The sequence below is a fragment of the Camelina sativa genome, chromosome 8 (assembly GCF_000633955.1).
Source record: "Camelina sativa cultivar DH55 chromosome 8, Cs, whole genome shotgun sequence".
Taxonomy (NCBI): domain Eukaryota; kingdom Viridiplantae; phylum Streptophyta; class Magnoliopsida; order Brassicales; family Brassicaceae; genus Camelina; species Camelina sativa.
In genome coordinates, this window is record NC_025692.1 from 22554700 (window position 1) to 22580588 (window position 25889).

The 25889-nt window shown below is 31.0% G+C and overlaps 4 protein-coding genes across 4 annotated transcripts; 1 reads left to right on the plus strand and 3 right to left on the minus strand.

Moving 5' to 3' along the window:
- Positions 147-1842, minus strand: LOC104707952 (B3 domain-containing transcription factor NGA4-like). Its single transcript, XM_010424411.2, has 2 exons — positions 1564-1842; positions 147-1388 (listed from the first exon to the last, which is right to left on the minus strand). Exon 2 carries the CDS (start codon positions 1214-1216, stop codon positions 284-286), a length of 933 nt encoding a protein of 310 aa, XP_010422713.1. The 5' UTR covers positions 1217-1388; positions 1564-1842; the 3' UTR covers positions 147-283.
- LOC104707953 (soluble inorganic pyrophosphatase 5-like) lies at positions 7686-9503 on the minus strand. Its single transcript, XM_010424412.2, has 9 exons — positions 9399-9503; positions 8916-9054; positions 8791-8819; positions 8638-8703; positions 8446-8553; positions 8292-8357; positions 8077-8197; positions 7913-7994; positions 7686-7830 (listed from the first exon to the last, which is right to left on the minus strand). The coding sequence occupies exons 2-9, from the start codon at positions 9052-9054 to the stop codon at positions 7788-7790; spliced, it is 654 nt and encodes a 217-aa protein (XP_010422714.1). The 5' UTR covers positions 9399-9503; the 3' UTR covers positions 7686-7787.
- Positions 9559-10696, plus strand: LOC104707954 (aquaporin TIP1-3-like). The gene has a single exon (XM_010424413.1). It carries the CDS (start codon positions 9770-9772, stop codon positions 10526-10528), a length of 759 nt encoding a protein of 252 aa, XP_010422715.1. The 5' UTR covers positions 9559-9769; the 3' UTR covers positions 10529-10696.
- On the minus strand, positions 16591-18881 carry LOC104707955 (transcription factor bHLH57-like). The gene is made up of 4 exons (XM_010424415.2): positions 18596-18881; positions 17785-18247; positions 17269-17670; positions 16591-16974 (listed from the first exon to the last, which is right to left on the minus strand). Exons 2-4 carry the CDS (start codon positions 18235-18237, stop codon positions 16864-16866), a joined length of 966 nt encoding a protein of 321 aa, XP_010422717.1. The 5' UTR covers positions 18238-18247; positions 18596-18881; the 3' UTR covers positions 16591-16863.

The following is a 25889-nucleotide window of genomic DNA, read 5'->3' on the forward strand; positions in this document are numbered from 1 at the left end:
ACGCAAAAGGTGACTATTTATTTAGATATAAGCTCAATATAGTAATTAGGGCTCAAGGAGCAACATGTTGAAACAAAACCTCAAAACCAAACATTATAAAACCAATATAGGTATAATATAAAGCCCGGCCCGGGTTATTTTCCCACTACATATTCTGATATTCCCCAATTGCCCAAATGACCTAATGATTTGAAAGTTTGAAAGAACTTAAAATAAGGAAACAAGAGGATAAAAATTAAAGAAAAATGGTGAAATAATTAAATATTTTTTGATTTTATTCTATCTAGAGCTTTAAAGATTTCCCTTTCCTCTTATAGTCTTCATCATCACATAGCTGCATCGCCGAAGAAGTCCCTGCACCCATTTCGCCACGTGGCGACCTCCAAGGTGATTGATCATCGTCTCTGATCACGACCGGAGACGAAGAAGAGTGTCCTGGGACTCCCATCTCGCCACGTGTCTCCCCTGAAGAAGAAGACTCTTCCACTTCAACCCCAAACAGCCTCAGCTTCCTCGTCGTCGACGGCTGAGGAGGCGCCGGTGGTGGAACCAACATAGCAGGAGGAAAAACAGGAACTGAGGCATAAACCAACGGTGACCCTTCGTAGTAACGCCCTCCGTTAAAAATTCTACCATAGCCATACCCTGGAGACTCCCTTTGTTGATATTGGTTATGATGAAACGGTGGAAAACTCCGGTGGCTTGGCATGGAATATTCTGGCGCCGGATAGAAAGTAACCGTTGGATATGACCCGAAACTTAAGCCATGCTTGTTACGCTCAGCTTTGTGGCTCCAATCGATGAGCACTATTTTCAGACGTCTCTCCGGTGCGTTACCGTCGGGGATGCAACCACGGTGGAAAGAGACGGTGTCTCCGGAGGTGAGTTTCTTCTCTTTCACGAAATGGCTCCAGCCTTTGGTCATCACGTAGCTTTTGCTACTGTCCCAGTACGAGTAACGAAACCTCCACATCTTGCCGAGTCTGTCTTGGAAATCCAAAAGTATGCCGTTTTGATTGTCCTCTAGAGGGAAGTAGTTCTCTGCATGTTGCTTTGGAATCACGAGCCGGTTTAGTTTACCGACGTCACTTGGAGTCAACACTTTGTCGAACATGTGCTCTCTCATCTCCGAGTTGAATAAGTCATTGTTGGTACCGGAACCGGTAGCTCCGATCTCGGTGAGTTCTTGGTCAGGATTCGTTGTTGAGTTATTCATCGAAACCAATTTCAAGATCTTTCAAAAGTAACCAACTACTTTTTTTTTTCTTTTTCTTATGGGTTCTTGGCAAGAAGATGGACCAATTCAAGATCTTTCAAAAAGTATTTCAACTTTACTTTTATGGATCTGATGAGTGATTGTTGACAAGATGATGACCCAATACAAAATCCTTCAACATACATGAGATAATAATATTAGAATCAAATGAAAATCACTACTGCAATACCAAGAAAAAATATATATATTTTAATAAAAAAAATTAAGTGAAGAACAAGAACAAAAAAAAAGAAAAAAAAAGTGAAAAAGAAAACCCTAGAGAATCCAGAAGAAGAAGACAGACGTACTCTTTGTGTTTGCTTCTTCTTCTGATCTTTTCGTTGACTCCAAAAGAAAAAATAAATGAAAATGAAATCAATGGTTTCGAGTTTAGTTGGGTTCTCTCTCTTTCTCTCTATAGGACTTTAAGGGGTGAGAAAATATAGTGGCTTTGAGAGAGATTTTCTCGATGGTAGAGATGAAGATCACATACTAGAGAAGGGTAAAGGGGCCCATGAATGATGTGGTTCGGGTCATGTGAGAGCTTCTTGTCCTTTTCATTTAGCTATAGACTTGGGGTAACTCTAGCTATTTATATAGATATACAAATATATATGCTTACATGTATTGTGTATTGGTAAGGAAAGTGTGACAATGTTTTTGTGACACTATTTCCCCTTATTTAGATATCTGTATTTTTAATTTCATCTTTATTCATATCAGATCTTCTGTATTTATTATTTTTGTTTGTTGGTTTCTGCTTGCTAGTTATTTTTAGCTATACAAATTAATTTCTCATATATTATAACTAATATGTGCACACCAAAAATAACTATACAACTAAGATATAATTTTACTAGATATAATTGCTCCACGCATGCAGAGACGCGTGGAAATAGTTGATTTTAGTATCTGTGTATTAGAGATATCTAAAAAGTTCATGAAAAAATTAAATGACTAATATTTGCGCACCAAAAATAAGCATTACTATTAAAACATATAAATTTATTAGATATTGCTCAACGCAAATACGGACACGTGGAACTATTTGATTTAGTATCTATATATGTGTATTAGAAATATGTAAAAAGACCATGAACAAATTATCAATAGATTATAAAATAGACATTAGACCAGCTAAATAATATTTTTATCTATACATGTATGAAATCATTAAAAATTCAAAATAGATTACTAAATAGACAATAGACCAGATAAAATAATATGCTTTAGTAAAGTAGAAAATAAATAAATAAAATATAGTGTTATTTCTATTTAAATTTCTTATTCTAGTTATTTTAATGTTAAATATTTTATTTTTCTGTATTTTAAAATATATAACAAAATACTGATAAATCTTATCTTATATGTAAAACTATAATCAGTCTCTATAAATAATACCTATATTTTTAGCTTTTCTAAGAATTTTTAAAAAGAAATTATTTTAAAAATACCAAAGTAAAATTCTTGAGTTTTTCAGAAATAGTCTTAAATCAATGGTAAAAAAGTTTCAAAAGATTTTTAAAATTCTTCGAGTACAGATTAGTAAATATTTTCCAGGTGATAAGCACATATTTGTCTACAGGTGATATAACCAATAAAGTCTTCTAGATATTGCAAATAAAAGTTATTTGGTTTTTGGTAATTGGTTTAGTATCTCCAGTTTTAACAAGAAGGAGATTTCAATCTAATATATCAATTAAAACTATATCTGTATACTTGTCCTAATGTGTCAAAATGTAAACACATGCAACTTTTACAGATTTTGTTTTTACCATCTTAGTTAGATTTTCTTTTTCTTTTTTTTCATCTTAGTTAGATTTATATGTCATAACTGAGCAAATCACATTCATGTCTGATAAAACTGAGGGGAAATTAATCTCTTGCAAGAAAACCATAATAAATTATGTCCAATTGGTCTGATATAATATGATTAGTACAAAACTCAAGTGGAAAATAGCTCTGTTTTTTTTTTTATGTGTGTCCATGTTTTGTGGTACCCAACATTATTTGCATCAACATCAAAGAACAATATAGCATTTTGAAATTAATATAATATATATAGTATATATAAAAATACACCTATGACTTTATGTCTAGAGATTTTGATAAATCCGGGATTTCATGTTAAGAAAATATTTTCTAGTTATATAATTGTTGTCAATCTAACGGTCGGTTATTAAATTTCTTTACATGTTATAAAAACACTTTTTTCCTTGCAAATATTTGTTTTCTTGTCAAACAATTACATTTTAGAACTTTTGATGCTATCATAGCGATTCGATATATGCAACTAATATTAAAAAAACACTAAATAGTTATTTGTGTTGTACAGCATGGGAAAATGTTTTCCTAAATTATACTGTAATTTGTTAGTTATAAAATAAGAATAACAGTTTTATTTGATTTATTCTATAAATTTATAATCTTTTACATTTAATTTACTTAGTTTCGTAATCCGTTAGATGGTACAATGTTCAAATCTGTGAATTATATAAATTTGGTAAAATATATAAAATAAAACAAAACTCGTATTGAAGCGGTCGTATTAAGAAATCTTGATTTATTTTTTTTATTTTTTAGTTGTATATATTATATTGAATCAAAATTAACATTTGTGATTTGTTGGATTTTAATAAGATGTCACTGCATCAACATACAGTGCAAAAAATATTTAATAAATTAGAAAGAATATTTCATTTTTTTTTAAATATAACCAATGTTGTATTTAGTTTAAAAATATATTTGTCATTATTAAACGATTTAGGGATGTAAATATTTAATCTTAGTTTTGTAAATAAAATTAAGTTTTATAATTGTTCTAAATAGTTTGTTGTTGTTTTCTAAGATTTCTGAAACAATAAATAGAATTGTTTAATCATAAATTCTAAAATATTGTTTTATTATTGAGAATTTGTTAGGAATATCATTTTCGATATAATCCTTTTCAAAAATACCCCCTTTTTGGCTATTTTCATTTTTGCTTTCCTTTCATTTTTAATGACCATTTTATTCTTACATGAAGAATATTTTAATCAATAAAATGAAAAACAAGATTTTTCCGCCAAAAAAAATTTCGACATATTTTTTGCCAAAAAAATTCCCGCCAAAATTATTGTGTCAAATTTAAAAAAAAATTCTCGCCAAAAATTTTCCATAATTAAAAAAACCTTTTTAAAAACCTTTTTACCCCTTTTAAAAAAACCTTTTCAAAAACCTTTTAAAAACTATTGGCGGGAATTTACAAGGTATTTATAAGGTTTTTTAAAGGTTTTTAAAGACAAAATAAATAAAAAGACCAATATATCCATGATCACGTGTCATAAAAATAGATTTTTATTTGTGGTCCCAGTTTTAAAATAAATGAGGGATGAAATATGATAAAAAAAAAATATGGGACCCGATTTAGAAGTATTGGATCAAAAAAACTAATTTTTTATGGTCCACTTAAATTAAGAAAATTCTCTCAAATAACACTAAATAACTTTTATTTTCTCTAAATTTTTTAAAACAATTTAATTCTAAAATTAAACCAGAAACTCTAGATACTAAAACTCTACCCCTCAAAATTATATATTAAGTGTAAGATAAAGAACTCAAACGTAAAAAATTATTTTAAAATATTGTAATGTGTCAAATAATGCTATTTTGGTGTACTATTTAGGTTTGATATACCATTTAAATTAAGTGTACAATTTGGGTTTAAACTACAATCAGTGTTTGGTGTACTATTTGGTTTGGGGCACCATATGAGTTTTGTGTACCATTTGGTTTCACTTTACAATCTAGGTTTGGTATACAATAGATGTACCATTTGGATCTGGTGTATTATATGGGTATGGTGTACCATTTAAATCTGGTGTACCATATGGGTATGGTGTATATTTAAAATTTTAATTGTGAATATTAATACTAAAAACCAAATTATTGTCTATTAAAATACTTCAACATGAAGGAGTATTTCAAAAAAAAGCATGTAAAAGAGAGTATTTTTAAGAATGCTCCTTTATTATTTTATAAAGTAATATAAATTTTTCTTTTGTTAGTTACTAAATTAATTAAAATACAATGGTATTTTCCTAATATACTATATGATAGTAGAGTTAAACTTCTAACAATATTGCTTAAATAAGTATATAAAAATAAATGACATACATTCTTTTACGATGTGCTGCAATTAAAATTAACTTTTTTTAGTATGACGATATATATGTACGAACATTCACAAAATTTTAATATTTTAGTTTTTAATATTAATATTCACAATTAAAATTTTAGACATGTTTCGCCGCCACACCTCATTAATTTATTTATATTATCTATATATATATTGTCAAAAATATATATATATATATATAAGTTTTGGTCCAGATGCTTCACATGGTGTGTTTGTACCTAAATGAACTTGCATATACCCTGAAATTAGTCTACGGAATTACTTAAGTTATATATTATATATAAAAGAGTCTTGAAAATGATTAATAAGTACGGGAACATGATTTAATTTTTTAGCTTTGTCCTGGTTAATGATCACCTAAAAGTGATACGTAGCATCACCCCTACTATTATGTTATTATATATCTAGCTTAATTAAACCTTTAACTTTTCTGATTGTCCAAGAAAATAATAATCTCTTACATATCTTATGTAATATATAGTACAAAACGTTTTCGAATGATAACATGATAAAATGTCTCAACAAACGATTAGGGTAAGGACCATTGGACCACTGTGTCCATGTAGAGTTTGTCGCAAAAAGAGCCTTCCACGCTTTACCTTCACACAATTTTTTATTTTTTTATTTATAAATATTAACTATTTACATTGTTCAACTTGGAGAGGTATATTTTTTGGTCCTTGGGGGGATTTTTTCCATTTAATTTTTTTCGATCTTTTCCATTGCCATCGAAAAATGTTAGGGATTAATTAGTTTGGTCCCCTTTAGAAAACAAGCAATGCTATGAAATTTTGTAGTACGTAATAAGAAAGGTGTTATAATTCGGTTGTGTATATCAGTATATATATATAGGTTTATATACACTTTTGTCGACATCATTGTGCATATACTATATAGTATTTATTAAGATGCAGACACTATCAGAAAAATAGCTATTCTATGATATGAAAGTAGCCGGTCCAGTTTCACTCTGGGAACCAAGAACGAACTGAAACATTAATAATCAATGTAAGCGTATGTATATAGTCAATGACAGATTTAACTTGAAATGTGTGCGTATGGGTGTGGGTGTGCATAATATAAAACAAAAATGATTGTCGGCGCCAAGTATAGACCAACACATAACCACACATACAAACAATATAAATGTTTCGTTAGCTACACGAACTATTGTCATTACGTAAAGACATGCATAAACAAACATGAGTTATGTGTACAACATCATAACTATTTTATTCCGATGATTTGTTTACCGGAATCCGGTATTGACTGGCGTTGACCAATATCGACTGGTGTTAGACTAATTAGTTTTTAAAGGTCAATAATCATTTTTTCTAATATAGATCTTTTCATCATACTATGGCGATGCTTCAATGTATGGAGAATGGGTCTCTTATTATCATCGTAGATTCGTAGGAGCAAATGTAGTCTAGTTGCATGGAATAAGTATAGGGCTCTGCAAATTTTCTGTAATATCCGTTTCACTCTGTTATAAGTTCCGATCTGATTCAATAAATTCGGATAACTATAAATTCATAGAGCAAATAAAATGTTTAATTATAAGGTACATAAAATGTAATAATAATTAATAAATTTAGTATTTTCAGTGATTTTTTATGAACACCTAGTATCATATAATTATTTGTCCACTTTTCCTCATGGTCTACTTTTTCTGTTTCATAATAAGTGATTTTTCAGCCAATTTTTTTTTTTTCGTTTCAAATATTTTTCTACAGTTCGATAATGCTTAATTAAAATAAAGTAGGGTCGTTTGTCTCCCAAAGAAAAAGAAAAAAAAAAGTAAGGGGGTATAATCGATGATATAATGTGACTGGTATTGATCTTTACTGGGCCAGGCCCAGTTTGGTGAGCAGCAGATCCAACTATCTGACAAAAGAAAAAGAAAAAAAAAAAAAAGAAGAAACAAAAGAGAGTTTCACCACTCAGCACCACCTGACATCTCATTCTGATTCTGCAAATCTAATTGGGATTTGGATATCAGAGGGAAACAAATGTGGGAAATGGGGGGGACTCTTCTAAAGTGACAGTGACACTTATTATTAAAAACTCTGGTTTCATTTGAACCAAATCGAAGCTTAAAATTATTATCTTTAAAAAAAGAGAAAGATTCAAAGAGACAGTGTTACACAAATACAAAATGAGAAAACAACAACAAAGAAGAAGCGTTAAAGCCAAAATATAAGACACGTGCTTATTCAAAACAAAACAAAACAAAAAAGACACAAATTCTTGTTTTTTTTTTTTTTGCAAATTCACTGCAACAAAATCTGAGTTTGCAGAGCAAAAATATGGCAGGAATGTTCTTGAAGAAGTCCTTTTCTTTTTTTTTTTAATCTATCTCCTCAGGGTGTGAAGAATGTACTCAGCGTAAAGGTCCCTGTAAGAGAGAGATTTCAAAATCAAGAATCAAGATTTGCTTAAAAGATTTTAAAAAGAATCATAATAAGAAAGTTAGTTACATTGAGTACTGAATGGCTTCAATAGCAGGACCAGGTTGTAGGAAATCATTCACTGCAACTTCCTTGTTCTCATTCTTCTTGTCTGTTTAACTTGCGGTTAAAGGTAACAAGAAAAGAACCATCAAAGAATCAAGATTGAAGATTAAAATAGTTTTAAAGGATACAGTCTTCGAAGAATCGACGGATTTCAGTGAGACGATGAGGTGGGAGTTCATTGATGTTAGTGTAATGCTTATACTCAGGATCATCAACACATACTGCAATGATCTTGTCATCTCTTTCACCCTTTTTTTACAAGACACAAAAATAATACTCAGAATTAGCTACATTATTACTACACAAAACTTGAACCAAAAGGAACCACATGTTGGATGTTTACCTGGTCAATCATAGGCATTAAACCAATAGCTCTGGCGCGAAGAAAACAGCCCGGAAGCACAGGCTCCTGTACATTTTAATCAACTTTTGATATAAGAGAATTGTTTCATCCATATCAGCAAATTTCAAATAGTTTATAGATTTTAGAGTCAAACCTGCATGATAACTAAAACATCCATAGGGTCATTGTCTTCACATAGTGTGCGTGGGATAAACCCGTAGTTATGAGGATAAACAACCGATGAATACAGAATCCGATCAACCTGCGAGATCCACATTCAAAACACTTAAAAGAGTGGGTTTCCCCCACAAGTTCAGATCATTCTCCAAGATTTGATCTTTTTTACCTTGATGAGTCCTGTTTTCTTGTCAAGTTCATACTTGACCTTGCTCCCCTTTGAGATCTCAATAACCTGATTCAAAAAGTCAAATGATATAAGATTCTCACTTTGTGATCTACTCATAACCAAAGCACACATCATCAAGCATATAAGACTTACCACATTGAAGATCACTGGAGCTCCAGGTCCTGTAGTACACAAATAATAATTAAAGTTCAAAAAAAGACTCTAAATCAGCCAACTATATATAAAGACTCCAAAACACACACAAAATCTTAAATTACCGATTTCAAGATCATGCCATGGATGTGCAGCAACCGATCTCTTAGACAAAGATGAGAGAATCCTCTCGTTTAAACGTGGTGTAGGTTGCTGAAGCTTCTTCTGAGATTGATTCGTTTTGACTTCTTCTTCTCCATTCATCTAATAATAAACAGAGCAAAAACAGAACCAAATGTTAGAATCTTCTTAATTAATTGTCACTGATCAGTTCACGTCTAAAATCTAAAGTCATAACTAGTGAGGCTGATCACACGATCCATCACTCAAAGATTTCACATCTATCATCAGATTCTACTAGTAAAATAAGATCAACAAAACCCCATCAACCATATTCAAGATCCAACAAGTCTACAAAAATCGTGACAAAAATCCACATAATTCAGTTAAAATACTAACGATCGTTCATTTGTTGGTAAATCTAGAGGATCAAAACATCGATGATACGCAACAAATTAAGAACCCAAAAAAAAAAAAAAAAGTCGTACCTTGGAATCGTTTCCAAGAAGAGAACACAGAACAATCTTGCGGAAACTATGGAGAAGAAAAAAAACTAAAGTGACAAGAGGAAGAGAAAACAGTAAAGCGCGTGCTCTTCAAATGCGAACCATATTGGTATTTATAGAAAGCGAAAAAAACGGATTAAGCTTTGAACATAAATACGTCATTAAGTTATTAATCAAACATGATTTAATTAATCACCGTTCCATCTCTTAAAACAAGGGGCCTACCGTAAATCACTAATCTCACTCTCTTGAACGATTCTCCAACACACACATGTCACTCCCCTCTTTAACTATATAAACTTAGTGAAGCAAGAAAGATAAAGCTAAGAAAACCAAAAAAATTATCTGTAACAATGGCTATCAACAGAATCGCGATTGGAACGCCGGGAGAAGCTAGTCGCCCCGATGCGATTAGAGCTGCTTTCGCGGAGTTTTTCTCCATGGTTATATTCGTTTTCGCGGGTCAAGGCTCTGGGATGGCTTATGGGAAGCTAACAGGAGATGGTCCAGCCACACCTTCGGGTCTTGTGGCCGCGTCTTTGTCACATGCGTTTGCGTTGTTCGTTGCGGTTTCCGTTGGAGCAAACGTTTCAGGTGGCCATGTGAATCCCGCGGTTACGTTCGGAGCTTTTATAGGCGGAAACATTACCTTGTTAAGAGCTATTCTTTATTGGATCGCTCAGTTACTCGGTGCAGTTGTAGCTTGCTTGTTGCTTAAGGTAAGCACAGGCGGTATGGAAACGTCAGCTTTTTCGTTATCCTATGGAGTCACACCGTGGAATGCCGTAATTTTCGAGATTGTGATGACGTTTGGGTTAGTTTACACGGTTTACGCAACTGCCGTGGATCCCAAGAAAGGTGATATTGGAATCATTGCTCCTTTAGCGATTGGGTTAATCGTTGGAGCTAATATTCTCGTCGGTGGTGCGTTCGACGGAGCCTCCATGAACCCTGCGGTTTCGTTTGGTCCCGCCGTGGTTAGCTGGACGTGGACGAATCATTGGGTCTATTGGGTTGGTCCTTTTATCGGTGCAGGCATTGCAGCTATTGTTTATGACACTATCTTTATCAGTAGTAATGGGCATGAACCACTTCCTTCTAATGATTTCTAAGTTAGGGTTTTAAATCTCCTGGTGTGCCCTACCAAAGGGTATTGTGAGAGATATTGATGTTATTATTCTCTCATGTGTCTTTTCTAATGTTTTTTTTTAGTTGTGTGGCTGAAATGTTGATTCTACTACATACAGTATGTTGTTTTTAAGTGATTAATAAATCGATTGATGGAGAATTTAACATTAATTCAAATTAGATTGAATTATTATATATCTTGGATTTACGTAGTAGTATTCAGCCACACGTATGAAGAATTCTTGTACAACGAATTTTATTTTATGGCATATTGTTGAGATTATGCTTCCATAGTGAAAACATATAAAATATAAGTAATGGGGCCCGCTATTATCAATACTATGTAAGATATGGTTAGTTGGCCCATGCACGTAAGCACGTTCTAATGTGTGAATCTTGTTTAATATATATTTGAGTGGATTTAATTATTTAAAACGAACAAATAAAAAGGACGCAATCTAATACAGAATGAAACAAGAATGAGAGACAATTTTTATTCATTAGATTAGGCTACCGGAATATTAAAATGTTGCTTTAAAGGTTAGCAGATCAAAAATATAGAAAAATTCACGTTTGGTGGAATTTAGATGTTAAAATATTGTTTAAAATGGGTTTCAGATGTTAAAATTTTGTTTATAATTAATTAGATTGAAATATGAAGTTAGATTTATTGTATATGTATGAACGGTATCTCGGTGACTCGGTGTCCCGGTTTTTCCTCTAAACAAACGCGTTTGGGAGTCGCTTGCACGTTCAAGCAAAGTGCGATGACGAGATTTGATCATACCGTCGAGTCTCGATCTACAACCCACAACCCTCCTCAATCATTATTACATCGTGGATTTAGAAGATATATATATTAATGTTCGTATGATATAACTTTATACCATGTTGCAACATTATTTCTCGTAGAAAAGAGAACTCAATATTTTGTTAAAATAAAATCTTTAGTGAAAAAGAAAAAAAATTAATTCTATGTATGTGTTCTCATTTAGTCAATATTCTCTTAACATTAATAATACACACACACACACACACACACACACAAAAAAAAAAAAAAAAAAAAAAAAAAAAAAAAAAAAAAAAAAAAAANAAAAAAAAAAAAAAAAAAAAAAAAAAATTGGCAATAGTCGGAATGTCGGATAGACAACAAAGTAGAACGAATTGAATTGTTGTGTATTACATGATATGATGATTTAAAAAGTCCACACTAAAATGTTATAATTATATCAAAAGTGCGTACGCGCGTTGAGCAATTCTCAATATGTAAATATCATTAAAATAAATTTTGAGGTTTTAGAAAAGAATAATATTTACACAAAAAAAAAAAACACCATAATAGACCTAAAGAAGATTTGAATTTTACTAACGGATTCAAAGAAGTATTAGTTTTCACCATCGCCTTCTTCGTCTTCGTGCAGTGATGATCGCACGACCGACGAACTTGAATATAATATGTAAAACCAACTCTTAAATTCGGGTTTAGTACGGCTTCCAACTCAAAACCAATTGACAATGAATGGAGAAACTTTAATATTTTATATATTAATTAAATCTCTTTATATTTATTAGATGTGGGATCTATTCTCCACACACCTCATCGAGATGATGGCTCTTCTAGCTATTAATTTCGATAGAATCCATCACACCCCCTCGAGATAATGCTCTTTTTTTTTGCTATCTCGATAGAATTTGGCCTTCCTTTGAACCTCAATTAATGGGGTGATCGGATTTCCATCGGGGTCGAACTAATTAACGGATCAACGTGTGTAGGCTCTGATACTATATTAAATTCGGACTTGGTATGAGTTTCCAACTCAAAATCAATTAGCAAGACTATAATTTTTTATATATTAACGGACTTACTCATAATCACGATATAATCTATCACCAATCACTAAAAATTATATTAAAAAAAAAATTTGTTGTCGCTAGATGTTGTAAAACAACGTTTAAGCTGTTATAATTTTCAATATTTATTTAGAAAAAAAAAACTACAAACTCTTTACAACTATGAAATACAGTATTCTTCGAAAAGATCAAATAAGAATCATCAAATAAACACATCCCTCGAGTTTTGTAACTCAATATCAAATAAAGACTCGCAAATCAAAAACCTCAATTTCACGAATTTGACTCATAACGCTAAGTAATTTTTTGGCATTTCTAACATGGGTTTATATAAAAAGGCTATATCTACAGTTAACTAGGCTTCATCTTATCACAATATCTACAAGGGCTTTTGTTCAAAGCCCAAAACAAAATGAGTAAATATTATACAGATATTATTATTACTCAATAGTCAATACTAATTATTTACTTTACTTGAAAAACGTACTATGAAAAAATGACCAAATGGTTTGACTTTGACCAAAAAGTTGGAAAAGAAGAGAGTTGTGACCGGTTTATTGATCTTGTTGTTCACTCTTACACACAATCTATATTACGAAAGATAGCCACTCTCTATTTAAGTGATACATCAGCAGTAGAAAGAGTATTACCTATTTATCTATCCTCAATAAAAGCAAACAGATCTAAATAAATTTAAAGGAATATGAAACATTTTTTATTTTTTTATTTTTTTTATATCACAAATAGTTTTAATAGTTACATAAAAAATTTAGAAAAGCTTAGAGCATGTCCTAAAAAAATAGATGCATTACCAAAAGTCAAAAGGACATTGGAAGTGAATCAAAGCGCCACTTCTTCCTCTTGGCGTAAACCATGAATATATGGACATATGGTTTAGATGTTACAATTTTGTCAATAGTTTGAAGAGTTGCAGCAGCGATAGATATATTGGTTAATATTGTAAAAAAATTCATATAAGTTTGTCCCTAAAAAAATAAATTTTTATATATAAAGAAGATTGGGGTTCTGTTCACTATCAAATAGAAGATAGTTGAATAAAACTGTATAATGTTGGTTTAGAAAAATAAAGAGACAAAGAGGAAGATAGTTGAATAAATTCATGACTGTTGATTTTCATATTATAATATTTAGAAGTTGTTAAAAAGAAAACTGAATGAAATTTTTATTAAAAACCAAATTAGAGTTATATTCAAAAATTGAAGAGCTAACATGAAAGGAAGATGTCTATTTTAATTATATCTTAATGAATGTATCAACCAAAAAAACTCTTTGTTACCAAATATGCATCCTTAGATCAAGCTATATTTTCTTTTGAAATTTTAGACAAGAATTGTAGAATGTTTAAATCTCTCAAAACAAAATTGTTTATGCATGTATACAATAAGTCAATTACAAAAAGAAAAAAAACATATGTGAAGTATTAAAACAATGAACTGTCAAATTATATTTTTCAAGTTTTCTACAATTAAAGAAAAGCTAAAATAAACTGTATATAAAAAATTATTAGCAAAACTGTTTAAAAAACGGTAAGCGATAAGCCCGCACATAAAATTATATGTTCACCTAGCCTTGATTACGTCCTATAAAATTATTAAATCCACTATTTCCATCTCGATTAATGACTAATCTTCACTTAAGCATGCCAAAATTAAACCGTAACTGTATTTCAGACTGTAACCGAACTATATCCAAACCGTAACCAGTCGTAACCGTATAAAATAGTTAAAAACCGTAATAGTTAACCATAAATATATGTTATAAATTATATTAACCATAACCATTAATTAACCATAATCATATCAAAACTGTTGGTTAACCACATAGTTAAACTGTAATTTGTTAACTGTGACCGTTTTAAAAACATAATAAAATATACTAGTAATTATTTATTTAATATGAATCATATAACATATTAATTATAAATAAATAATATCAATTATATTATATCATCAAATAATATTAATCATATCATATTATCAAATAACTATAACCTTATATAATCGTAACCGCTTTACCGGAACCTATTTAACCGTAACCGTTTAACCATTTATTAAACGGTTACGGTTAAAGTTAAAGAAAACTTTTAACCGTAACTGTGGTCATGCCTATCCTCACCTAGCATCAATTATCTGATTATATTTGTCTAATTTAATTATAACCCGTCTAATCCGATTACTTTCCATAATTTTGTGTATACTGACTGTGTTTGGAATCATATATATATATATATATATATATATATTGTTATTTAGATATTTAAATTAATAGTTTATGATGTTTTACAATACTTAATATATATTTTTTTAAATAAAAACATAAATTTTCTTTTAAAATTACGTTTTTATGTGTTTACCATAATTTTAAAAACAATACTATAGTTTTATATTTTATTGATATTTTTCTTTTAACATAAATAGAATTATACATATATTTAGTACTATTATTTTTATTTTATTAATAATTTAATAAAATAACCTTAAATCTAGTCTCCGATAAATTTTTATTTGATTTCTGATTATTCGTTAGGCGCTAGGCCCATCCGACTGCCCGACTAATTCCTAACTATTGCTAAAACATGGCTTTTTACTACTATCATTCACACATTGCATAATTTCACATTTTTATTCTGAATTTATCATTTCTTCATTTAAAATATTAGAAGTAATTATGTTTTTAATATTTCCGGAAATCAATAGATTAAATAAAAGTAATGTGCATTGCGTAGTAGTAGGCTAAAGTTTTACGTATAACAAGTGAGACGGATGTGTCAATGAGACTCTGACCATAGACTTCCTTTTACGATGCTTTTTTTTAATCTTTGGAATATTAAATTTTCTCTGTCACCTTTCTCATCTTTTATTAGAGATCTAGGGTCTGAATGGTGACCGCGGTTTTAGTTATGCGGGAAAAGCGGTTTTAGAGTGCAGTACATATCAACTGCAGTACATGCGGGTTGCAGGACAAATGCGGTTTATACAAAATAAGCAGTACAGAATGATATTTGATTGGTGAAAAAAACTATTTGCGGTTAGTATTAATTGTGTGAATGGTAAAAAAAGAGAAAGCGGTGCGAATTACATATATTATAAATAAATTTATTAATAATTAATATATTTGTATATTATTGTATTTTATGAATTGATAATAAAAATAATTGTATTTATAAACCTTAAATACTATAGTTGATCAAAAACTTCTCCATCTGCTATCTCTGTTGCATCCATGTCACCTATATCATGCTCAAAATTTTGGTTGTTGTTCGTCTCAGTCATTACATCTGTAAAATCTGCATCCGAGAAATTTGATATCCTGATGAAAATTTATAATAATAGTAAATATTATAAAACTAATCTAAGAAACAATTGATTACTTTTTATAATATTAAAATCTTTAAAGCATATTTTTATATATTTAATTATATATTTTTGATATAAAATTTATAAAGTACATACTTATTCTAATCTGTTTACAAATTGCATAACTTTTTCTAATCTATATACAATTTGATTAAGTACATAAATTATAACTTTAATAAATATGTAATACTGTTTATTTTATTATTGATAATTTATTATCATTTACTATATAATTATATTTTTATTAATTAAATAATTAGAAAAGCGGATTTTGAGAATTCTGCACCATAAATGGTAAGTATTTATTGGAGGTGCCTTTTTTAACGTATAGAAGAGAAAAAAAATAAAGCGGTTTTTCTTTTTTTGTTTCCATAAAAACGCAAATCAACAATTTAAGTATGATGGGTGTAACTAATGCGGTTTTCTACTTTTTAGGAAAACTTCCAGCTTTTCAAGATCACCAATCACTGCCCTAATCTAAAGACGTCGATGAAACAAAAAGAAAAAAAATATGTTTTTTGATATTATATGATAGCTGTGTCCTTTTCTATCAAAGCACAGATTTGTCAGACGCATGGAAGATATATAATCAAAAGGTAGGGATATATGCAAAATAAAATCTTAAAATAGAGAATGCGAAAGTGTGTAGACGACGACTTGTTGTTCTTTGTAAACATTGTAATGATGTTTTCAGCTTTAATTGTATTTGTTTCCATTTCCGTAACCATTCTACTACGGACTAACAAAGTCAATTTCTTAACTTCCCCTATATAGAAATGGGAATTTTTATACATTTTTTGTAGATGGGAATTGGAAACTGATATTAATTAATCAATCTTATAACTCTATTCGAAAATTACAGGCAATATAACCTTTTTCATAATGTCATTGTTTCTCCTCTTCGTAATGTCTATGTAGACCGTGCGGCTAGTCTAAAAAGCTAAAAGCTAATAAAACTAGCGACCCCAAAAAAATCTCACCTATTTGGTTTTTCCTTTTTGTTTTATTTATTTTACTTCTCTTCTTTTGTAAACTAAAGTAACACACATTACTAGGTAGAAGAAAGAAAAAAAAATAAACTCAAAAGTCAACTAAGTTCGACTAAGATTTGACCACATCATTTCACCGTTGATTTGCTCGAAGATCTGATGAACGGCCGTCGCTATCTCATCTGCTGATCCTAATTTACAACCATCTTCAATCTGCATGCGCGCAAACACCATTCATTTCTCGTCTCTCCAAAATCAAACAAAACTTGGCAACTAGTTTACAAAAAACCTTAAAAGACACATTTCTAGGCACTATACATTTTCAAGTATTTATGTTATCATGCATTTTAAGTTTCTTAACAAAAGATCTCTAAAAATGTAGATTCCTTAATTTTCCTCAAAAAGTCAAATTAACTGCTAGCTACATAAGACTACTTAATTTGCTTAAGCTAGGGGAAACTGAAACTGTTTATAAGATGTAAATAAAGATTAAATAATTTTAAATACCTTGAGATTGAAAGAGTAGACGACAAAGTCAAAGGAAGAAGAGATAGAGAGATGTAGAATCGCAAGCTTTAGTTCTTCAATGGAGACAATAGCTCTCAAGATCTGTCCTTTTCCTCTCTTACACCGAACCTTCAAGCTCACATGGTTCTGTATCACCGTAGCTTCCACTTCCGCCGTCTCCCCACCGCCGTATCTCGCCGGAAATCCATCTTCCGACGTCGTCGAGACGCTAGAAACAGAAGAGTTAGTAGTACATGCACGAGACGAAGATGAAGTAGACGACGCCGTTTTAGGAGTTTCGTTAGTTCCATCGTTTCGTTTCTCAGCTTCTAGAGATTGCAAGAGTTGCTCGAGTTCCTTTATGAAATCTATTGCTCCTCCCACGATCGAAGCTTGATCACCCTAAAGAAACAAAAACGTTTTCTTGTTTAAGCTAAACATATCGAAAGACTAGTGTGAAACGTTTTCATTAGAAAAAAAAAAAAGATTAAAAGAAGCCTTAAAACATTTTGTTACCCGTTGGAGAAACGAAGGAGGCATGAGAGACCGGAGGGAGTTTAAGTGTTCATTCATTTGTCGTCTTCGGTTACGTTCGACGGCAATGTGAGTCATTCTTTGGTTTTCAACTTCGTCTTTGTTCTTTGGAGCTCTTGTACGTTTCCGTTTTCTTTTTTCTTTGAGGACCGTCGTCGTTGCTGCTCCTCCGTCTTCTGTTCTCGGATCCTTTTCCGGGTCATCTGTTTGACCCGGATCTCTTTTGATGGTTATTGCATCAAGGGTGTGAGTGTGACAGCTCTTAGGTTCTAGGGTTTGGATCTGGAGAAGTGATTGGAGAAATGGTTCTGCTGTTGTAAAATTTGGGTCTATGCATTGAAGCATTTGTAGAAATGGGATCTTCTCTTCTGTTGTAGTGTCTAAAAGCTGAGAAAATTGTTCTTCTAATTCACCAAATCTCATTAATCCTCCCATAATTAGTTAGCTTCAACAAAAAGAAAAAAAAAAGATTAGTTTTTTAGGTTACCCTTTTCGAAAAAAATTGAAACTTTAAAGAAATTAATGGTTTGGTGGGTGGACTTCTTAAGACAGAACAAAGAGGATGTACGAGGAGAGAACATTAAATTATGAGAAATAAGGAATGTTGCAGAGAGAGGAAACAACAAGAAAGTAGCAGGAATTTGGATAAGTTTTTGTAAATGAAATAAAGCATTGAATGTTATATCATCCAAATTAAAAGGAGGAGGAAGAAGAAGAAGAAGAGTAAATGCACAAAACAAAACAGTATTCAATGAGAATTTAAGTCAAAAAATAAATTACAAGAGAGGCTTACATGAGAATCAATTGACGCTTTAGGAGAACTCTCTCGAATGGACTTCTTCTGATGAAGTAATAATTTATGAAAATTTGGGTTTGTATTGGTCTCTTTCCCCTCAAGTAGTCTTCAAATTTACAACTTCTTCTTCATCTTCTCTCTCTCCTCTCAGCCAAAAACATTCTTTTTGGGGTTTGACACTTTCTAGTTTTCTTAATAAATGCAGCTTCCACATATATAAAAAAGGAGAGAAGGCGTGCATGTATATAAACGAAGGGTGGAAAAATAAAAAATAAAACCCTTAAGCCGTGAAATTCTAAATAGTCGTTGTATGTTTACATATAGATATAAATATATATCCGAATTTTATATGTATATTTGAGATTGAAAACAAATAAAAAAAATTCTTTTTAAATCTAATCTAAATATTCTGAGGCAAACAATATCCGTAGGTTTCCTGTCCTCCAGATCAAATTTATATAATATTGTCTTCTTTATATTTCTAATTTTTTTGTTTAGCCTAAATTATATATTTTTTCTTTGGATAGAGACAACAACAATACTCTTTTGGTTTTTGTTTTTTTGTTATTAACTAGTTTTAACTTTGGCTATGCGGTCAATGTGAAGCGCTTATCTTACCTCACCATTCAAAAAAGCATTGTCTGGATTGATAAGGGCTTAAACGCAGACGTTTGATGTTTCATAGGCAAAACATAGGATCTGATATTTGATATTTCGGTCGTCCACAAAATATAATAACTAGTGTAACCCCTAAAAGAGTTATATTCAACAAAAAAAAAGTATTAGGATAGTTAGTTAGTAATTAACAGTCATTATCTAACTAATCTTCTTCTACGTTGATATGTTGGCATCATTCGGGTTACACATTAGCCGTATATATATTTCATTTCGTTACCATATAATCTGACTGCAACTGTTAGGAAGTGGCTAAATCCACATAGGTACTATACTATATATATACAGTGTATATATATGTAAATCTGTATTTTGTAGACACAACAATGAGATGGTGCGTTGGGACTAGGACTAGAGAGAGGGGTCCCCGTAAAGTATTATTGAAGATGGCAGTGAGGACAGTTTTGTTTGGTAGGGACACACTTTCCATGAACCGTACTTCTCACTCTTATTAAGACAGTTTCAGAATCAGAAAAGAAGACCAAACCCTTTCTTGCTTCTTCCTCTTCCTCTTCTCCTATTTCTTTTAATAATTAGTTCTCTCCTAAAAAGGGTTTTCATGTCTTTTACTTCAGCTATTTCATTTACTTTTTTTTTTTCTCTCTTAATCGAGCTAGAACGAGAACCTTATGGGTCGTTAAGTATTTCCTAATTTGGTGTGTAGACGTAAATGTTTAAAAGAATAACACAGTGACTATATTATCCTTGAAGAAGAAGACGAACAATGCACATGGCCAAGGCCATGGGTGCCAAACGTTAAGTGTCCTAATAATACCAACTCGATTTCAGTGCCTTGGTCTATAGGGCAAACAACAGTACTCTCCCCCAAAAAGAAATTTACCTTTCATTTTTTGTTTTGTTTCCTTCTCCCAAACTATAGATATTTTCATTCTACTTAGAAGTCTTTTTGATTGAACTTGGATTTTGTACAGTGCATAAGTGACTAAGTGAGTCCAATATTCACATGCAACCTAATATAATGATCAATTAAATTTGTAAAATACGCCAACGAAGTATGAAGCAAGGAAAAGTGATGTATGAAGAATTAACAGACACGATCTTTTCATCATACTATTCGATAATGAACAAAAAAAGCTTACAAGTTTTGTCTATTACATTAACCACCAAATAAGACCATGTCACATACTAAACACAAGAACTATCTATCAGAATTAAGATAATCTGTGAACTAATTCTTCAGCCATTACGAATATACATTGTTACACTCTAAATTATAATACTTATATTTCGTCATAGTAATGTAGGACACTAGGACTTACTCATATGTATATAGTGTTACCAATAGTTTATATAATATTATATGATATATTATTCATATAGCAGCAGATAAGATACCAGAAGTAATTGATCATACGTGAGATTTAGACGAGCGTGACCAGAGAACATAGTAATGGATTTACCCACTTGTGTTAAGATCAATTCCATTCCATGTATTGTCTCTCAATTCACTTTATTCGANCGTACTTCTCACTCTTATTAAGACAGTTTCAGAATCAGAAAAGAAGACCAAACCCTTTCTTGCTTCTTCCTCTTCCTCTTCTCCTATTTCTTTTAATAATTAGTTCTCTCCTAAAAAGGGTTTTCATGTCTTTTACTTCAGCTATTTCATTTACTTTTTTTTTTTCTCTCTTAATCGAGCTAGAACGAGAACCTTATGGGTCGTTAAGTATTTCCTAATTTGGTGTGTAGACGTAAATGTTTAAAAGAATAACACAGTGACTATATTATCCTTGAAGAAGAAGACGAACAATGCACATGGCCAAGGCCATGGGTGCCAAACGTTAAGTGTCCTAATAATACCAACTCGATTTCAGTGCCTTGGTCTATAGGGCAAACAACAGTACTCTCCCCCAAAAAGAAATTTACCTTTCATTTTTTGTTTTGTTTCCTTCTCCCAAACTATAGATATTTTCATTCTACTTAGAAGTCTTTTTGATTGAACTTGGATTTTGTACAGTGCATAAGTGACTAAGTGAGTCCAATATTCACATGCAACCTAATATAATGATCAATTAAATTTGTAAAATACGCCAACGAAGTATGAAGCAAGGAAAAGTGATGTATGAAGAATTAACAGACACGATCTTTTCATCATACTATTCGATAATGAACAAAAAAAGCTTACAAGTTTTGTCTATTACATTAACCACCAAATAAGACCATGTCACATACTAAACACAAGAACTATCTATCAGAATTAAGATAATCTGTGAACTAATTCTTCAGCCATTACGAATATACATTGTTACACTCTAAATTATAATACTTATATTTCGTCATAGTAATGTAGGACACTAGGACTTACTCATATGTATATAGTGTTACCAATAGTTTATATAATATTATATGATATATTATTCATATAGCAGCAGATAAGATACCAGAAGTAATTGATCATACGTGAGATTTAGACGAGCGTGACCAGAGAACATAGTAATGGATTTACCCACTTGTGTTAAGATCAATTCCATTCCATGTATTGTCTCTCAATTCACTTTATTCGATTTGACTTGTTTCCGGAAGGCGTATAGTAGAGGAGTTAGGTTTCTAATTTCGTCTATAGAAATCTCACATCCATTATGCAATTGGCCAGAAATAGAAATCATCATTTTGTTCATATATAATCTGTAATAAATGTTATAATTCAATATTTTCTGTTACTGAAAAAACTTTGTAATCAAAATTTTCAAGTTTATTTGATATAATGTTTTAGAATTGAGACATACGAGAAAATATGGTATAGTTCTAGTAGTATATTTATGTTATACTTATATATTTGTACCGACGTATAGGGTTAGCGAATTATGCGTTTTCTTTACCGTTTGGTTTTCATTTATTATAAGTATGGTCCGAAAGTTTGTAATTTGGTGCTTTTAGACGATATGAACGGGATTTCGGTTCTGCGTACTGCCTGTATGTAATTTTTTTTCTATTTGAATAAAAATAGGGGGTTTTCTCCCCTATCCATTACCAAAAAAAATATATATGTACGGACGTACCGTTTCCTTTTGGTTTCCATTTGAAGCCAAATGTATTACAAAATATCAACAAAGTGACATGAAATAGTTTGACTGGACCTAATATTAGAAAGAGAAACTGCAAAACAATTTCAGAATCTTACGTTTTCACAAATCTTACTCTCCTCGTAAAAATTGCAAAATATACATTCAACTCACTTAAAACTCGGTAATATATAGTCTTTGAAAAGATAGATCACCATGTATATTTTGTCGAACAAATTATGAAACTATGCCGTTCTGGACCAATAATACGAAACTTTTTGAAACAACAAAAAGGTACTAGGGTAGGAACTCAAAACCTTAATTGTGTATGCGAATTTGTCAATGAAGTCAAAGGCTCGATTCTCCCCTTCCTGTTACACTTTGCTTTATCATTTTTTCTGAAAACGTAATATCATATTATAAAAAAATGAATAGTAATCTCGCTTCTTTTTAAGAAGTAGAATTGCAAACAGAAATGAGATAGTTTGAATATTTGTATTGGCAATTTTCTATAATGAGTTTACTTGTAATATTTCTCTTTTTTTTCTTCTTTTCTTATTGGACGTCTCCAAGGGGGCTAACGATTTTTATTTTTGGGGAAATTAAGCTTTTGTAACATTTATATATTTTGATATAAAAACATTATGGGACAAAAATGATATGATGATAAATACAAAGATATGGTGTGGAATTGATATTCTGTTAGGTATTACCGTTAGTAGTTACTAGCTAAACATAAAATAATAAGTACCAATTAATAGTAGCAAAATTGATGTTTTCAAATTATTTTTGTACTCTTTAAATAATAAGTACCAATTGATATGATAATTAATTTGGATGATTATTTACTGCTTTATTACAAATGTCTAACCATTCATGAGTTTTTAAAAATTCTTATATAATGGTTGCTATATCTGTATAAATGTTGGATATCTGCTCTGCTTCTAATACGATTTAAAAAACTTTCTAACAAAATTACAGTATTTTTTACTAAACTTTGATTCCCCGTAATAGCGGCAAAATAAGCCTAGAAGAGTCGATTTTTTTACAGGGTAGTAGTAGAAACCCAACTTTTATTCCTTAATTAAATGAATCTCATGGCTTGCCCTCAAATGTAACTCAACATGTCTCATTTTTCACTTGGGTTTTTCTTTCTTCTGATCGTTGACTCGAGATTCGACGAATACATTTTTATCATGGCTATTTTCAATAATCAATAATTTCCTTAAAAACATATTATCTTTGAAATCAATTCATATGTCGACATAAACAGAAAGGATCGTATAAAGACAAGAAAAAGATCTAATTTAGATCTCCATACCAAAATTTTTGATTATATATAAAAGATAAAATAAAAATCTTATCCATTCCAACACCAACCCATGGAAATCATGGCTCGAAATATATATGAATTTGAAGAATCTTATCTCTCTCTCTCTCTCTCTCTCTCTCTCTTTTATATCATATGATAGACCTTCGTAGCCTTAGGAAAGAGTTAGTACGAAGGGAATAGACTTTTAGCCACATAGCCGCTATCTATCTTTTTTTTTTTCACGTCAGTTCGTAGATACATGTTTTGGATTTGTACTAGTCGTCTCTTTTTAATTAGCAAACTTAAAAGTGATGATAATATACTACTAACACAACTGAACAATTGGTTGAAATTATTTGCAGTGTTCAGAAATCAGAATTCAGATATATTATTGTATGAAAGTGAGGAACGGTAAACCATGATAATTTATCAATTTCTAAATAATATTGAAATTTTTTACGGGGCTGGATATAACATCTCAGGACTCAGGCAGTTCATACCCTTAATCATTGTAGCTAGTTCAAAAAAAGTAGCCGTTTTGTCAGGAGGTACTTAAGTGATCCTCATGGTTAATTAGAGGAACTGGTTTCGTTCTTTAGATTGGCCCAAAGATTTCTGTTTAGGCATATATTATTAACCTTTAAAGCGGCCTAATATTTATAATTGTAAGCCTTTCTTGAAGTAACATCTATCGGGCCTATCAATCCCAATAGAAGGCCTTTTATTTTTACTTTATTTTTGTAAAAGTGGAGCTGGATGGACCACATTGTGAAGCGAGAGTTATGAAATTATACGAAAGTTCTTAAAACAATAAAACACGATATTAGCGGGCAGTGGCATCTAGAAGAAGAAATGAGGAGTGTCCTATAAAAAGAAACATTCAAAACAAAGCAATACGTAATTGGTTAGAAAGCCGAGAATTTTTTTTGTTTACGTATCGGACTCTTTGGTTGGCCATGAAAAAAGTCATCCGAACAAAAGGTTTTTAGAAAAAAAGTTTGACGATAAGAAGGCTATTTCTAATTAAATTCAATTAAAAGTTAGAACAAAACTCTAGAAACAGCCTCTCCCTTTTTTTTTTCCTCAGAGGATTGGTGGATAGTGACGAGAAAGAAAAGCATACCATCTTTGATTATTTTTTAAAAAAAAAAAAAGAAGGTAGGAAAAAGATATTTTGTAAAGCAAGAACAGTTGTTTCTTTTTTATTTGTGCCCCCTCTTTTTATCTTCCCCTTCAAGACATATATAGTAAAATATTTACCAATTTGGAATACTTGATTGATTTTGTATTCATTTAATCTTATAGATTATAAAGAGAAGGAAAGAACTTTCAAATCATCAAGTGGATGAGGAAAAAAAAATCGCCTTAAACAAACAACGTGGATAATATAATATGAACTAGTTAAGGTGGCTAACATATAAAAATTATTTCATCATTAACTACCAATGCACCAGACGGGTTTGCCACATGAAATTCTTTGAAATATTAATCTTCTAAACCTAATCTGTAAGTGGGTTCACTAAGTGTTTATAAATGAGAAATTTAACTTTTTCATTCTTGATCTTGAGATTAAAGAAAATTTGATTTAGTGAAGTGGCAACAATATATGATCGAAAATGTTAACCTGAATGGTTACTGCGATCGAGGTACGGATTAGACCATTCTATTTTTAGTATGAAAAACAAATCGCAGTAAACAAACTCTATTTGTATGTAAAAATGGTATGTAGTTGATCTGCTGCGATTCTATTTTTATTTTTTTGGACCACACTACTATATATAAACTATATTTGATAAATAGTAAATAAAAAAACAGTCTAATCTGCAGATAAATTTATTTGCTAATCATTCACACCTTTAGAATTGGGCTGATGGGATCAGTCGAGATATTTTTCAGATGTATCGAATATGGAATATGGATCAGACTTTGAATTCCACAAGCAAGTCGAAGAATTTATAAAACTTGATACCCAATGATTAAAGTAATTAATTAGCACCCGAATGCTCTTCATTAGCAGTTCTCGTGAAAGTATTACAGCCAGAACCATGGGTCCGACCGACAAGTTTGTTGACCGAAAGCGGCTACGCGTCACATTTATCAGCCACGCCTTTTACAGATCATGCACGTCCCAGTCTGTAGGAGGGTTGACATGGTTATTTGTCCTTAAGAAAAAAATGCGTATTCCAATAATAACGCCCCTTTTAAGTTTTTATAGGGTAAAATATAAAGGTTTAAAACTAAATATTAAAAGTAAAAAGATGTTTTTTTTTTTTTTTTTTTT